The sequence below is a fragment of the Conger conger genome, chromosome 1, assembly GCF_963514075.1.
Source record: "Conger conger chromosome 1, fConCon1.1, whole genome shotgun sequence".
In the NCBI taxonomy this organism is placed as follows: Eukaryota; Metazoa; Chordata; class Actinopteri; order Anguilliformes; family Congridae; genus Conger; species Conger conger.
The window spans coordinates 63,357,009-63,373,214 of record NC_083760.1 but is presented as its reverse complement, the minus strand read 5'-3'; the positions used below and the strand labels follow the sequence as shown (position 1 = coordinate 63,373,214).

The window sequence follows — 16,206 nt, the reverse complement described above, 5'->3', positions numbered from 1 at the left end:
AAATATATGCATTAAGACGCTTGTTTACAGGTCTACAGTGCTCAGTGATGATCAGCAGTCAAGCAAATAGGCAGAATATCCTTAAACAAGGTCATAAAACCTATTGCTTCATACAACATATCCAGTACAGGACAAAATGTATACATGTATACCAGTGGAGGCTGGTGACTTCCAGAATTGAGGAGGCCATTTTTTTCCGCTTGCTCACTTCACTCGCAATGGAATGTTCCCTGTTCTCTTATCTGTCTTTGTGCTGGCCAAAGGCATACTATTTGGAGTGTAAGCTACAGTCAGAAAGTTCTGGCTGATGAAATTAATTGTGCAGAGCTTAGCCTTGTGCCTTCCTGAAGAAATGACATTGCTGTAAGTCTATGAGCCTGCCTGATAATTAAGCTGAGAAATGACATTTGGATGTAATATAAATGCCAAGTGAACATGTGTAAAAGGCAGGAATTTTAATTATGTAGTTAAAAACAATTTTGTTTAGCTTACATTTTTCATTCTTCTACAGCTTCAACATGTAATCACCAATTTAATCAAGTTTAGCATATAAAAAAGATAAGATAACACTTTCTTTATCATATGTAGTTTTATTCAATATATTTAATATAAAATATGTAAAAATATGGTTCCAGTTGGCTTTATCTAACGTTAACGTTATCCACTAGAGGGCAGCACTCTATTCGTATTTAGAGTGAATTTCCTCACAGAGCAACAATTCGGTAATTTGATATGGAAGATTATTAAATTGACTTGTAATAAAACGAAATGGACTACATTAAAAATAAAACTGTTCAATAAATCCCAAATGGTGTCTAACATGACCTATTGAATGTCATTCTCACTCCCTAGTATCTGGAATCTGCATATCTCCAGCCCAAGATCTCAAATTGCGCTAGAATCTCGCCGACTTCCGAGGTAGTTTTAAGCAAAAGTGTTTGGCCAAATGAGCTATAAACTCCAGGGATGATAGCCAGGGGTGTTCTCTAAATTTCCTGAAAAGCACAAGTTGATAGGACACTCGTAGCCACTATGGCGAGTGTTTGTTTGACTGAAGTGACTAGCGAATTCTCAAAATGGCTTCTGTGTTGAATAGGAAAGGAAAGGATAGTTGATTCCAAATGAACCAGTAGCATGTGATTGGACGAACAAAATGTCAATCTTTCAGCCCTGGACACAATGCATGGTGAGGCCAGGCCTCTGTTGCCCACCCATTTTCAGTGATCTGGCCAATCACATATTGGCATGAAAAAAAATGCATTACATTGACTTCTATGAAAAGCTAATTTCCTAGGGGAGGCCTGGCCTCCCTTAATACAAACTGATAGGGAAATCTGGCCTGTTGCTTTACAATTGCAATATTGGGTTTTAGCCATGGGAAAATTTAGATTTATGAACAAAACTAAAATAATATGAATATAAAAAATAAAAAATATGTTTTTTGTTAAAATAAATAAATAAAATAAATATATTTATTGTTTTTTTTAAATCTCTCTCTTCTCTCAAATTATTGGGGAGGCCAGGCTTCCTCCACCTCTATGGAGGAGCCTCCACTGATGTATACAAATGTATACATATTCAGTCATGGTGGCTAGTGTCGTTCAAATTAAATGTTAGATGTTGCAATGAGCTTGTCAGTTGCCGGGATAGAATGGGAACGTTGTTGGGGAGGTTCCAGTACATCTTTTATTTCTCCCAGAAGCGCAATGATTTGTATGGCTGGGTGTTTGCCACAGAAATCACAGGTGATTTTCTATTTTTTGGCAGTCCATTTAATTCCCTGTTTCTTTTACGCAATTATTTTGGATAACTAAGCAAACACAAGTATTTAAGAAGCGATTAATAGTAGCATATCATTGCATTTAGTGCACTAATATGTTTTTATTAGTGGCAACACTGCTTTTTTTAACCTTTCAGTCACTGCCGTTGAGCACGTCATTTCAATCACTTCCAACTGCTTCACATGAGATATTGGTTCATTTATTTTTAATGCAATTCATTATTTTGGAAACAAACACCCAGCCTTGGATGCAATCATTAATTAATTTACTATCAATAATTTATTTGGTGATTTCTTGCTCGGGGAGCTGAAATTGTGTGATTCTTGCAAACGTCTTCGAATCCTAGATCCGTGTCCCTGTCTTGCACCTCGGTTTACGCCTGCTCTTAAGAGGCAGACATTTTACGCACAGTTCGACCCTCGTTAACTTTAGTCAATTCAACAGAATACATAATCAGCCACACTTATAATATCTCCGCCTTATTTACACAATCCACCTTTAAATGCATATGCATTAAGGACATGCCTCGCCTAGATCACATGCATACTAAAGTTCTAGTACCATGCGCAGGTTCCATGATACTGGGCAGAATGCATCATATGTGAAGGTCATTGCAAAAGGCTTAGTACATCTGGCCCTTAGTGTCTTAGACTTTTGATGTGGTAACATAATGTTGTAAGATTCTCTCAGTGGTCTTATGGAGGTGAGGACCCAGCTAGAGAGGACCAGGCCTGAAGACGTTAGTGGGGGCTCACCTGTGACCCAGGAAGACCAAGAGCTCCACCTTGTCCAGAGAGACCCCTTAATCCTCTCTCACCCTGACAAATAAGAATACATACAGTGGGCTGCAGAATTATTGGCACCCTTGATAAATATGCACAAAAATAGCTGCAAACCAAATAATTATAGTTATTGACATAAGCTATTAACAGTGACGTCCACGACATGTTTGGCTTGAATCTCCAGCCTGTGTTTCCCATAAGGTAATGGGCGCTCAAACTCTCCCCTTGAATGTGTGGCGGCCCAATCCGAACGCTCTGAAGAAAAGGTTGGCATACAAATATCACGCAACCTAACTTGGCTAGCCTGAGCGTTATGGTGGAAAGCTCTGACTTCGCCAAGTTAGAGGACAAGCTTTTTGATTTTTAACAAAGAAATACAACGTGATACAACAATGTGATCGCCTGGATGAGCGGCCAGCGTTACTGGGAGTTTGAGTGCCCGTTACTGGGAAACACAGGCTGGATATTCAAGCCAAACACATCCGGTGATGTTTTCCCTTAGACGTTTTGCCCCATATTTCGGAAATGGCGGTGGTTTTAAAATTTAAGCACTTAATCCAAATAATCTCAACTGAAACAAAAGTGACAGTGCTCCTTTAAACTATGGTCCTTCGGTTACTTATGGCCCATTCCATATGTTCTATGCCTTTTATTTATTATACCTTACAGTGCTAAGTGGTATGTTTAACCATCCATCCATCCATCCATTATCTTAACCCGCTTATCCTGAATAGGGTCACAGGGGGGCTGGAGCCTATCCCAGCATACATTGGGCGAAAGGCAGGAATATACCCTGGATAGGTCGCCAGTCCATCGCAGGGCACACACACCATTCACTCACACACTCATACCTATGGGCAATTTAGACTCCAATCAGCCTAACGTGCATATCTTTGGACTGTGGGAGGAAACCGGAGTACCCGGAGGAAACCCACGCAAACACGGGGAGAACATGCAAACTCCGCACAGAGAGGCCCCGGCCGACGGGGATTCGAACCCAGGACCTCCTTGCTGTGAGGCGGCAGTGCTACCCACTGCGCCATCCGTGCCGCCTATGTTTAACCATTTATGTATTTTTTTTACCCATTACCAGACTTGTGATCAAGTTATAGATGGTCAATTACCATCTGTATCTTCTGAATTGACAGTTCTTTGGCTTTTCCCATGCCGGTGGTTGACAAAGGGATTTTGCATGCTTGTTATCTCATTTTTATACTCCACTGAAACAGGAAGTGATAGAATGACTCAATATAGTTTTTAAACTGATTAACTAAATTTAAATAAACTTGTATTGTCAATTTTACTTTGTTTGTTTTTATGTGCAATAATTATTATTGGTGGCAATCATTTTTGTACCTGTGGTTTCAGAAAAAAATGAGATTACAGAATAAAAAACTTTGAACATGAGAGTGAATGTACTGAAATAAAAGTATATAATTTCCTGTTTGTTTGAACATAAAATATATTTTATTTCATCATTCATGTTGTTTATTATTTATTTTTTTCTCACTTTTTATTAAGGGTGCCAATATTTCTGGTACCCACTGTATATACAGGTTAACAGTTTTCTTGGATGAAGAAATAAAGGGATATGGGGTGCTGGGGTGCCGTGTGTCACCTGTGGACCAGTGGGTCCGGGGCTCCCTGGAAGCCCCAGCTCTCCTGGCTCTCCCTTCTCCCCCTAAATGTGTCAGGACAGAGTGTCAATGCACACACACATATACACACACATATACACATCCACATATACGTACGCCCACATGTACAAACATTTCCACACATTTCCACCACACACCCAGACAACACAAACCCACATATGCACACACATATCCACATATAGGCACACTTGCTTATGCATACGCACACAAGCGTATACACACACACACACACACACACACACACGCAGCAAGGTTTCCCCCAGGTATTAATAGCAGAGGTGCTGAATTCACAAATGCCTCCACAAACATCAGATACAACATCCATACAACATGCTGTTTGGTATAATTACATTTCATTATTAATTCAAATTTGCAGAATATTTAACAGTTTATTTTTATTTTCCCCTTAACCCCCTTTTTTTACCAGGGGTAGGCTATATCATGTGAATTCCATGGCTTGCTGATTCACTGCTTACCCTGTACTTTCCACTTCCCTCTGCACTATTTTCCTGGGGGGAAACACACACACACACACACACACATATCTATGCCACACATGTAAAACTGAAATTGTACTTCACCTGATATCCAGGTAGACCTCTTCTTCCCTGAGCACCCTTTAAAAATAAGATGCAACATCAAAAGTAAATGTATGCAAAACAAGATGGAGATGAAACAAAGAAGAACAGGAAAAAACAATAGAGGAATGGCTTGGGGGACTGGCAAATAATTCTTACTTTATTTCCTGGAATACCATTTTCTCCAGGAAGGCCATCCTTTCCTTCATCTCCCTTTCAAACGAGAAGAGCAAGAGAAACAGTGATAAAAGCATGAAAAAATAAGTATTTTTAGGGATTGAGTATTTTAAGCTTTTCCGATGTGAACACCTGTTTTGCTTTTGACCTTTTGGGCAGGTCTCAGACTACTCTTTTGCTCTACCCTTGATATTTGAGCCAGGAAGCACCTTGTCTGTTTGGCAGTCTAAGTCTCCCTCAGCGGAGCAACATTTTCTTTGGTTCACTGGATCCTCGCTATTGAAAAAGAAAAGGCTGATTATTTTGGATGACAAAGTAAGTCTTTCTTTTATATACCAAATTATATGGCCTGTTCACCTATTCAGTGAGTTTAACAAACAACAGAATTGCCACCCACTTGATACTTATGTCTAATGGGAGGGGCTATATAAAGCACCAACCTTCCCTGTTCAGACCCTTGCTCATTTGTCACTGCTCTGCTGCCTGCTAGCTGTTGCTGTATTGTTTGAATTACCCAGCTCTGGAAATCATGCTAAAGCTGCCCTGCTGCCTGGTTCATTCTGCATGCTAAAGTCATAGCGCTGCCTGGCTCTTTCTGCCTGCTAAAGCCATAGCGCTGCCTGGCTCGTTTTGCTGCCCTGCTTGTTGTGGTATGCTGTCACTCCTATGCTGTCATTGCTTAATTCATTGACTGACTGATATAAAAATATGCTATGAAGTCTGTTGTCTGATTATCAACCAATTATGATAAATCAGGAATAATAAAAAACTGATCCACTCTAGTCTGATTCTAATCTGGAATAAAACTAGATTCACTTGGATGTAATTGTTCGAGATGCAAGTCACAGGTTGAGATGCAAGTTCTAAATGAGGGTTGGGTTTGTCACATACGTGTATGCCTGAGTCTCCATTTTCACCCTTCCGACCAGGGATTGTGTTATCCTCACCAGGCCTCCCCTAGAATACAGACAAGACCACAGAGAGGTTAAGTATGTTTATGAAAAATGCATCTTGAAAGTCAGATGAGTTTCACCAGACCGGAGAAATGTAGACAAGCTCATTGAGCAGGGCTTACTAATTTGACATAATATCAATTCCAAAATTCAAAAATTAAGCCGTTTTATTATATAGTTCAACATTTCTTTTTGCTTGAGAAGCCTAGATACCTCTACTCAAGGCAACAGATGTGATTGTTATTGCATAACACCTTCAAATTCATGTGTGGCAGAATGTGTAGTGTAGGCTACAAACCAACTCATTGTAGCAGCATACTTTAAATTGGTCATTTTAAAATGTGTTTTAGAGTTTGCTTTGTAAGCACTACAGCCAACTGTGAGCATAGTTTAACCAGAGAAAAAAAGGATTTGACATTTTTTTACATAATACAATTATCTTGGAAGACAAAAAAAATATTGCAGTGAAAATGTTTTCAAAATATTTATTTTATTTCATTTTAACTGAATGTCTCTTATTTAAGAGAAATACCAGAGAGAACCTAAAGGAACATGGGTGAGAAAACATTTTTGAAATGCTAACTAAAAAATAGCTTTTTTTATTCCCCTGGAAAAGACAATCAACCAGATGTACATACACTTTATTAGGTATTTATGAGACTTATTTTTTAGATGTAGACTGCTGTAGCCTATCCACTTGAAGTTATGATGTGTTGTGTGTTCAGAGATGCTCTTCTGCATACCACTGTCGTAATGTGTGGTTATTTGTGTTACTGTCACCTTCCTGCCAGGTTTGACCAGTCTGGTTTTTTTGCACCATTCTTTGCAAACTCTAGTGACTAGTGTGCGTGAAAATCCCAGGAGATTAGCAGTTTCTGAGATACTCAAACAACCCTGTCTGCCACCAACAATCATTCCACAAAGTCACTTAGATTAATCCCAATTCTGATGGTTGATGTAAACATTAACTGAAGCTCCTGACCCATATCTAAATGATTCTATGCATTGCACTGCCGCCACACAATTGGCTGATTAGATAATCCCATGAATAAGTGTAATAAAGTGTAAAAATGTTCCTAATAAAGTGCTTGATGTGCTTTTAGTTTTGCAAGATCCTGCAAAGTTTTTGCGAGAGAAAGAAGTCCCTTTAGGGTAGGGCTAAAACCTAGTTTTAGGGTGCAGGGTCTCAGGAGCTATCTTTATTGTACCTTTGCTCCAATCTAGCTTCAGGTTTTTCTTGTCATCAAGCAGATTTCTGTACGCGTCATTAGATTGTTGCAAACTTTTGAGTTGCCAGTAGCAGCTTGTGGCGTTGTGAATAATTTGGCCTGAACTAGCCTCTAAATTGCGTAACCAGTCTTCAGGGAAAAAGAACACTGAATTGAAAACATAACACATCCACCCATCTGCCACAAGCTATCAATACCAGCAACAACAATCTATCGGATGAATTTATGATATAGGCAAATTTCTTTGACAAAATAATAATCAAAGAGCTACAGATTATTCTCTTGAAAACCTATAATTCTAGGCTACAGTAAATAAATTTAATTTTTGGGTCTTCAGTTCAGCCCACAGGTTTTTGATTGGATAGAGGTCTGTCGACTGAGATGGCTACTGATTTTGTTGTCACTGAACCATTTCTGTGTGGATTTTGAGGTATGCTTTAGGTCATTGTCTTGCTGGATAGTCTACCTACATCCAAGTCTCAGCCTTCTGGTAGAGGCAACCAGATTGTCAGCTAAAATTTCCAGATACTTTGTGGAATCCCATTATACCATTGATCTTAACCAGTGCCCCTGGGCCTCACAAATGCACGAATGTGAAGGAGCTTGAAAGGATCTGCATAGAAGAATGGTCAAAATAGTTATTTAGCCTTGTCAAGCATTATAGGAAACAACTATGCTGTTATCCTTGCCAGAGGTTTGGAGACGTACTAAAACAGGGGTGTACTTGGTTTGGCGTAAATTAACTTTTTATTGAATTAATATATGATTTTGGTTGGTTCCTTTGAAACATTTAAAAAGTACAGTATTTTTCACATTGGTATCTGAAAAATAATTATTTTGCCAGTCAGGGGTGCCAGTAATTGTGGAGCCCACTTTATATTCTTTCATTCCAAGAATGTTCCAAGAACCAAAAACTGGGTAAGATTTTTCCAAACATTGTTTGAAATGAGATGATCTGATAAATTGGTAATGTAATCATTAAGGTTGGGGGTAGGTACTTAATATCAGGTGATACTTACAGGGTCCCCTCTCAGACCAGGCTGACCTCTGTCCCCATGTTCCCCTCGGATGCCGCTGCGGCCCTGCAACAGAAGTCAGTACCCATCAGAAGTCAGTGACCACCTCTTGGCACTGCCATTTGATATCACTCCATACAATTCTTGCAGTGATATAATACTGAGCCCTATTCTGTGCCATCTCTGGGAGACGGGGATGTGCATGCATATGAGAGTTAAATTTATTTAAAGATTGGGTGATCAGAGTTTACTGTATCAGAGGCCAGCGTGGATGGTAGTGCATTCAAGTTCTTTTGTGCATGGTACACAATACATTGGAAGAGCTGTGTGAAGAGTACTGTAGTCGATGGTATGAAATAAATGTCCTTAACTGGGCTGCCTGGACTTCCTCTCTCTCCTGGGACACCTGGCAATCCAGTCGCACCCTGTCAATTCAATAAAGTGAAAAATAACCAATCAATCAATCAATAAATAGATAATTTCATCAAACAATCAATCAGTCAATCAATATAATAGCCATTCATGAATTAAACAATCATCAGTAGTGAATGAATGATTTAATTAATGTATTAATTACTTAATAATTAGTCATTTAATAACCATGCATCGTGCTACTGAAATCAGATTCCTTTCCAATTCAGTCAGTTCAATAAAGCAAAAAATGTAAGAATTTTTGAAGCATTTTTGGACTAATTACTCGCATTTCTGTTTATTTCCTGATCTTACTCATATTGAAAGAAAATGAAACTGAATGAAACAATATTAGCTTCACACTCCAAGCAAATAATTCCTCCTGAATTCAGCTAGTGTTAGTTGTTAGTTGTTTAAAAACATATGCAAATGACTGAAACACTACTCTGTACTTTTATATGCTGAAGCCAGTTTTTGAAAATAAGAACCAGATTAACATGCTAGATTGGTGCCCTCTCAATATAAATAAGCGTAGAATACCTTACTGTCACCCACAGAATGAGTACTTAGCACATATCACTTATCTCATTAAAATAAATTGTGCAAGGGGATTCCTCTGAACTAGGCCATTTGTCCCCAATTCTCCTCTCCCCTTGGTACAGGGCAATAAAACAAAAAGAGCCAATCCATCCCCTGGGGGCTTATTACAACCTAAAGTACATCATCAACTTATTTTTTTATAGACTACAGTTCTGTCTGGTATGTCTGCAGTCTAGGGTAGGCTGGAAGGTTGTAGGCAGTCCTAAATCATACAAAATATGGCTCTGCCACAATAGAAGTTTTAGAGCAAGTATTTACAGTGCTTTGTGAAAAAAATATATGTAAAATGAAAAATATATTTACAATGATACAAACTACTACATATGAACACAAAAATATACTTTCAGCACAATGGCACAGCTACTAATCTGGCTCTTTTACTCACAAGAAAACTCTTCATCACAAAGGAAGGTCTGAGCACCTTATAAAGGCTTAGCCCCTCCCACAGGAACATACCAACTGAACTATTTACTATCCCCACCCTACATAGGTGATTGCAGCTTATTTTTATCTAGTTAAATAAAATGACTAATTACATTGGAATTACATCATCCCATATGCCAAGTTTACCGTTACATAAAAATATATCAAACTGTACAGGTAATTGAGACCTGTATTGGCATGAAGGTAAAATCATTAGACCAGTCGCCTATGGTAAAATAGACCAGGTGTTATATCATATCAGACAAATTATGAGTGCACAACCCTGTCTGTAACAAAGTTGCATATAACAGCAGCATATTTACAGATTTCATGCCAATCAAGAGGGATGAAAACATGAAGAATTAACCAATGCATTTAAAAAAATGACACACAACTGATCAGCATGCCAGTAAACGGTAGGTAAATGGTAAAATGGTCAGCTTTTATATAGCGCCTTTATCCAAAGCGCTATACAATTGATGCTTCTGATTCACCCGTTCATACACACACTCACACACCGACGGCGATTGGCTGCCATGCAAGGCGCCGACCAGCTCGTCAGGAGCATTTGGGGGTTAGGTGTCTTGCTCAGGGACACTTCGACACAGCCCGGGATCAAACCGGCAACCCTCCGACTGCTCTTACTGCCTGAGCCATGTCGCCCCCAGGCTTGAACGGCACTACAGGGATTGAACTACAGATTTCTGCAACTGTGAGGTTACACTGCACAATGTCAATGTAAATGTAAATCTTTAACTATTGAAATGGCCCAAAATAATAATAAAGTTTGAAAATGCAATTAAAATTTTCAGTAACCAAGTTTTAAAAAATGGGATGGTAACTGGTTACAAAAACTGATGATTTGTCACATCCCTAGTCCGAAACATGAATGCCATAATTCTGCCACTGGCTAATTCTGATTTTGAGAAATAAACAGGAAAACAAGTAATGAACAAGTAATTAAAAGGTGCTTTTTGTTTTTTGTTACATTTAAGTTAATTCTATGTAACAATAATTCCTCACATATTGTCAGGTTCTGAGGTTTTTCGTTGTCTTGTTTTTGTCTAAGTGGTTAGCCTTTCCATGTTTTGTTACCCTCTGTGCACACTGCAGTCTATCTGTCAGTTCAGTCACTTCATTAATTTGTTTCACATGTTTCACTTCCTGATTGTTTCCCCACATTCCCGCTAGTTATCTGTGTATTTAAACCCCTCTGTTTGTCTAACTCACTGCCAGATTGTTATGTGTTTAGACCATACTCTCCAGCGTTATTTTCTGATTGACTTCTGTTTTTACATTTTTGTTTTAGGCCTCCGTCTCTGGATTTACCCTTTTGTTGTAATTTGACCCGTTGTGTTTGGACTCTTTGGCTATTCGGTTTTTGATTTTTGATTTTCCTTTTGTTTGGACTGCTCGTGTGTTATCAACCCTTTGCTTGTGACATTGACCACATACTGGATTATCCCTGTTGAACCTGTGTACCGGCCCTTTGCCTAGACTCTCGTTTTCGAACTTCCTGACTTCTGTCACGACTGTTTGTTGGATATTGACCCCTGTCTGATCTGTTCTGAAGTTGTCATAGCTTTTGATAGATTAGTCTTGATGGTACATTTGTGCCCTTCAAAGACTACCATCAACCATGCCTCTGGTGTGTGTTGCAAAAGATCCTTTATTTAAGAGCAGTGTAAACTGGGAGGATTGGCTTTTTATTTAAATTAAGGAGGGAAATTGTGAAGAGACAGCAAGTACCTGCTCTCCATGGACCCCATCTAGTCCATGATCTCCATCTTCTCCCTGTCAGAAGGAAAACACGTTCTCCATCATATGCTTACAGAAATCATTCACCTTTTCAGATTTCATATTTTTCCGCACAATTTGGTCCTGCAATTTACATCTCTTAACTTATTGCTTTACGATCGAACGCAGCATGTTCAATGCTCTTTCCCGCAAGCCCCATATAATTTAATTAATTTACACTGTATCCAAAATATCTGTGTTTTTACCTGTTCTGACTGACATGCCACTAATGATTCAACCATCCCTCAACACCATCTTCCTACAACCCCAAATTGTGCTTTAGTGTCAATCCCTCATTTTTGGTGGATTTGATCTGTGGTGAATGATTGTCACGACAGTTTGTTTTCATACTCCAAATCCCAGAGTTCAATTCCAAATTAAGTTACACGCCCAACAAAGAGGAATACTTAGCTTGAGGGTATAGTACAGAATAGTATATTTTTGCATATTATAAACTCATAAAACATTTTTAATCTAAAATAGGTTTGGAAAAGAGCATATCTGTGTAATATTCTAAATAGCTATCGGCGCCTACTCTTCCGCATTTGACATGAAAGCTTCTGTGTCACATTTGAATACTTGGTGGAATTGTTGCACCGGATGGCACAAATGGAAAATAGGACAAAGAGGAGCATTTGCAGATTGCAAATATACTGAATGGATATTGCAACCATTCCTATGTGCAGATTGAAATTCACCTCTCCAAGGAATCGCCCCCTGGTGGAGGGGTTTGTGCGTCCCGGTGATCCTGGGAGCTATGTTGTCGGGGGCATTAGCATTAGCCCCCAGTAGGGTCTCCCAAGGGTCCCGGGGGAGGGGCCAGACTAAGAGCGATTCAAAGACTCCATGACACGGCCTCACAAATATCCATCTACCTCGCCTGGAAAAGGGAAACCGGAGACCCCTTCTGGAGCCAGACCCGGGAGGGGAGCTTGTCGGTGAGCGTCTGGTATCACAGCCCGAATTGGTAACGTGGGGTTGCCGCCCTGTGGGCTCACCACCTGCAGGGGTCGGTATTGGAGTCAGGTGCTTTGCCCAATGGGCAGTGGGCAAAGGCGGGGATCTGGGCATGCTGATCCTTGGCGTCGCAGACTGGTTCTGGGGACGTGGAACGTCACCTCTCTGGTGGGGAAGGAACCAGAGCTAGTGCGAGAGGTGAAGCGGTACCAACTAGATATAGTTGGGCTCACCTCCACGCACAGCACTGGTTCTGGAACCAAACTCCTGGAGAGGGGCTGGACTCTGTTCTTTTCTGGAGTTGCTCAGAGTGAGAGGCGCCGGGCGGGTGTGGGGATACTCACAAGCCACCGGCTGAGTGCCACTGTGTTGGAATTTCACCCGGGGAATGAGAGGGTCGCCTCTCTGCGACTACGTGTTGCTGGGGGGAAAGCTCTGACTGTCGTTTGTGCTTATGCACCAAACAGCAGTTCAGAGTATCCGGCCTTCTTGGAGTCACTGGGCAGCATCCTGGAAAGGGTGCTGCCCGGAGACTCCATAGTTCTGCTAGGCGACTTCAACGCTCACGTGGGCAAAGACGGAGAAACCTGGAAGGGGGCGATTGAGAGGAATGGCCTGCCTGATCTTGACCCGAGTGGTGTCTTGTTATTGGACTTCTGTGCTGGTCATGGATTGTCCATAACGAACACCATGTTCAAGCATAGGGTAGCTCATAAGTGTACTTGGTACCAGAGCACCTTAGGCCAACGATCGATGATCAACTTTGTGGTTGTATCATCAGACCTGCGGCCGTATGTCTCGGACACTCGGGTGAAGAGAGGAGCAGAGCTGTCAACTGATCACCACCTGGTGGTGAGTTGGATCAAGTGGCCGGGGAGGCTGCCGGACAGACCCGGTAAACCCAAACGTGTAGTGAGGGTGAACTGGGAACATCTGGCGGAGGCCCCCACCCGCGAGGTCTTCAACTCCCACCTCCGGAGGAACTTCTCGCGCATCCCGGGGAAGGCTGGGGACATGGAGTCCGAGTGGGCCATGTTCAAAGCCTCCATTGCAGAGGCGGCAAGCAGGAGCTGTAGCCAGAAGGTCATCGGTGCCTGTCGGGGTGGCAACCCAAGAACCCGCTGGTGAGGGAGGCCGTCAAACTGAAGAAGGAGGCCTTTCGGGCTTGGCAGGCCCGGGGGTCCCCTGAAGCAGCAGACAGAAGGGCTGCGGCTTCGGCAGTCGCTGAAGCAAAAACCCGGGTGTGGGAGGAGTTTGGGGAGGCTATGGAGAAGGACTTTCGGTTGGCCTCGAGGAAGTTCTGGCAAACCAGCCGACGAAAGGGAAAGCAGGGCTTGTCTCAGGCTGTTTTCAGCAGGGGAAGAGAACTGCTGACCCGGACTGGGGATGTTGTCAGGTGGTGAAAAGAGCACTTCGAGGAGCTCCTGATATGGCCAAAAGGACCAGTTGTTTTTCAGACCAAATGTTAGAATAGGGAAGAAATAGAGGTTGCAGAGAATGGTGCGAAAAACTAAAAACATCCAGTGAACAGCAGTTCTGTGGGAAAAAAATGCCTTGTTAATGAGAGAGGTCAGAGGCGAAGGGCCAGACTGGTCAAAGCTGACAGGAAGGTGACAGTAACGCAAATAACCACGCATTACAACAGTTGTATGCAGAAGAGCATCTTCTAAATGGATAGGCTACAGCTGCAGAGGAAAAATAGGTCTAAAAAATACCAAAAATACCAAATAATACCAAATAAGTGTTCACTGAGTGTATATCCCTGTATATTTTTTATGATAGCACATTTCATGTGTGGAGAAAATTGTGAAAATTGTGAAGGTTTCAAAACACACTTACTCTGTAGCCCCAGTAGCCTGCTGATCCCTGTAAAAAAGTAAATTTAAATGTAATTTTAAAACTTGATATAGTTTGTTCAGACCTATGCATGCAAGATGGCATATCTGATTCAACTTACAAAAGACAAAATTATATTTGGCTGTGAAGCACATCTTACCTTGATTCCTCTTTTCCCAGGACAGCCCTGTGACCCTTGCGTTCCATTCAATCCAGGTGGACCTCTTTCACCCTGCAAACAGCCGCAGAACAGAAATATATCTGTAGGCAGTTCCACCCTCCCTATAGCACAGTATATAGTCAATCCTTCAGAGGTAAAGGAAGGAAGTAAGGAAGGGAAATTTGGGCACTGTTCACCAGGAGGCAGCATCAGCCCCACTCACAGGTCCATTACCTACTTATGGGCCTTGTAAAAGAGGCCTGGCTTTCAGTTGGTATTGGGGATTGGCTGGTGGTAGCTGAGTGAGTTTCTGTTTGGCTACCTAGTTTCTAGTTCCGTCCTTTTCTGAGTTCCTCTTTCCCCCTTTGGAATATTTTTGGTTGAGAACTTTTATTTAATGATCAATGGTATTTTGTCTTGCAGATTTTGGATGGTTCCCAATTACAAAACCCTTAATATGGTTGGCAAGTGTAACTTTTGGGTGACCTCACTATTATGCAGTTCAGAACAACATCTACACACATTACTACACATTCACCAGTTAGGAGCCTATTGATCCTCCTCAGTCTTTCATTTGTCAGTTTCAAAAATCAGTTTAAAATAATTTACCTCATTTTATGTCATTGTTTGCAATATAGCACCATAAGCACAATATAAAGATCAGAATTATATTCTTCATGGCATGCATAGCTATTTCTGAAACTTCAGTTTTATGAAAAAGTTTAAATTCTCCCAGGATTTCTAAATTTCACTCAAAATTTCTGCTACAGGCCTAGTCTCAGGTTCCTTATTTTGACCATAGGAACTTGGTTTACATGTTGTTTTCACTGCCTATAATGCATCTCTGTTTTTTTAAGGCAGATGGAAAGGTCTCATCCCCAGAATGTGTGTATAAATTAACCAGATTTCAATTCAGGTATTAATTGAGTTGCATCATTTGAAATATAAATCTTGATGGGTAGGTTTAAAAATATAATACATAACACTCACTTTGCTAGTGACAGGTAGCACACGGAGTTAAAGGTACCATAGATCAATTTGGACTTCTAAAAGTCAAGAGAGGAATTACAGAAACAAACACACTCAAACCACAACGCTATTTATCCTGCCGCTTCTCTGTGAACGCGCTGATGTTGAAATGCCATTGGCTGTGGAAATTAGAACCAATGTTCAACCAATGAGCTTGAATTATTGTATTATTGATGTATTATTATTGATGTCTTGGTACAGAGTGCCAGCCTGTCAACTGCATATTTTTATCAATAGGGTCAACATGTCAGTGAGGCTTTTTCAATGATAGGAAGGGATATACAATGGTCTTGTAACAATGTTTTAACACAAAAATGTTACCTATTGTACCTTTAAGGCACAATATGCATCACAATATCCTGGATTGTAAAAACTACGTGCATGAATAAGGGCCTTGTGCTGTGGAGAAGAACCTAGAGGTGCTTGATGCATAATTGTTTACAAACATTTTAATTTTGTCTGTATAGTAAACATTTTATTGTACATAGTGTAAGCATTAGTATGTGCTTCTAATAAAATTAAGAACTCACAATCCCTCCTTCTTCTCCAGGGAATCCATGGTGACCGTTTTGACTTGGCTCACCCTGTTTGGGAAAAGATAAAAACATACATTATTCAGTATGAGCACAACAAGGTGGATCATGGGCTGAACTAACACCTTTCCCCCAATTACACTGTAAATCACCCCATTACAGCATGGCTATCACTGGCTGGAGTCTCACCTTTCTTCCTGGCGACCCCCTTAGACCATGGGCCCCCACCGGACCGTGACACTCACAAATCACCCCACAGCACTCTCGTCCTGCTACAGTGTCCTAC

At 40.9% G+C, this 16,206-nt stretch overlaps 1 protein-coding gene across 1 annotated transcript in view; it reads right to left on the bottom strand.

The window, feature by feature from the left end:
• LOC133140327 (collagen alpha-6(VI) chain-like) overlaps window positions 1-16,206 on the bottom strand; it is a 62,927-nt gene that overhangs the window by 26,013 nt on the left and 20,708 nt on the right. The window contains exons 12-23 of the mRNA XM_061260189.1: window positions 16,110-16,202; window positions 15,918-15,971; window positions 14,359-14,430; window positions 14,202-14,228; window positions 11,358-11,402; window positions 8,546-8,599; window positions 8,178-8,240; window positions 5,868-5,933; window positions 4,959-5,012; window positions 4,803-4,838; window positions 4,182-4,244; window positions 2,537-2,599 (exon numbers count right to left, since the gene is read on the bottom strand). Coding sequence (XP_061116173.1) covers window positions 2,537-2,599; window positions 4,182-4,244; window positions 4,803-4,838; window positions 4,959-5,012; window positions 5,868-5,933; window positions 8,178-8,240; window positions 8,546-8,599; window positions 11,358-11,402; window positions 14,202-14,228; window positions 14,359-14,430; window positions 15,918-15,971; window positions 16,110-16,202 — 690 coding nt within the window. The remainder of the gene's footprint in view (window positions 1-2,536; window positions 2,600-4,181; window positions 4,245-4,802; window positions 4,839-4,958; window positions 5,013-5,867; window positions 5,934-8,177; window positions 8,241-8,545; window positions 8,600-11,357; window positions 11,403-14,201; window positions 14,229-14,358; window positions 14,431-15,917; window positions 15,972-16,109; window positions 16,203-16,206) is intronic.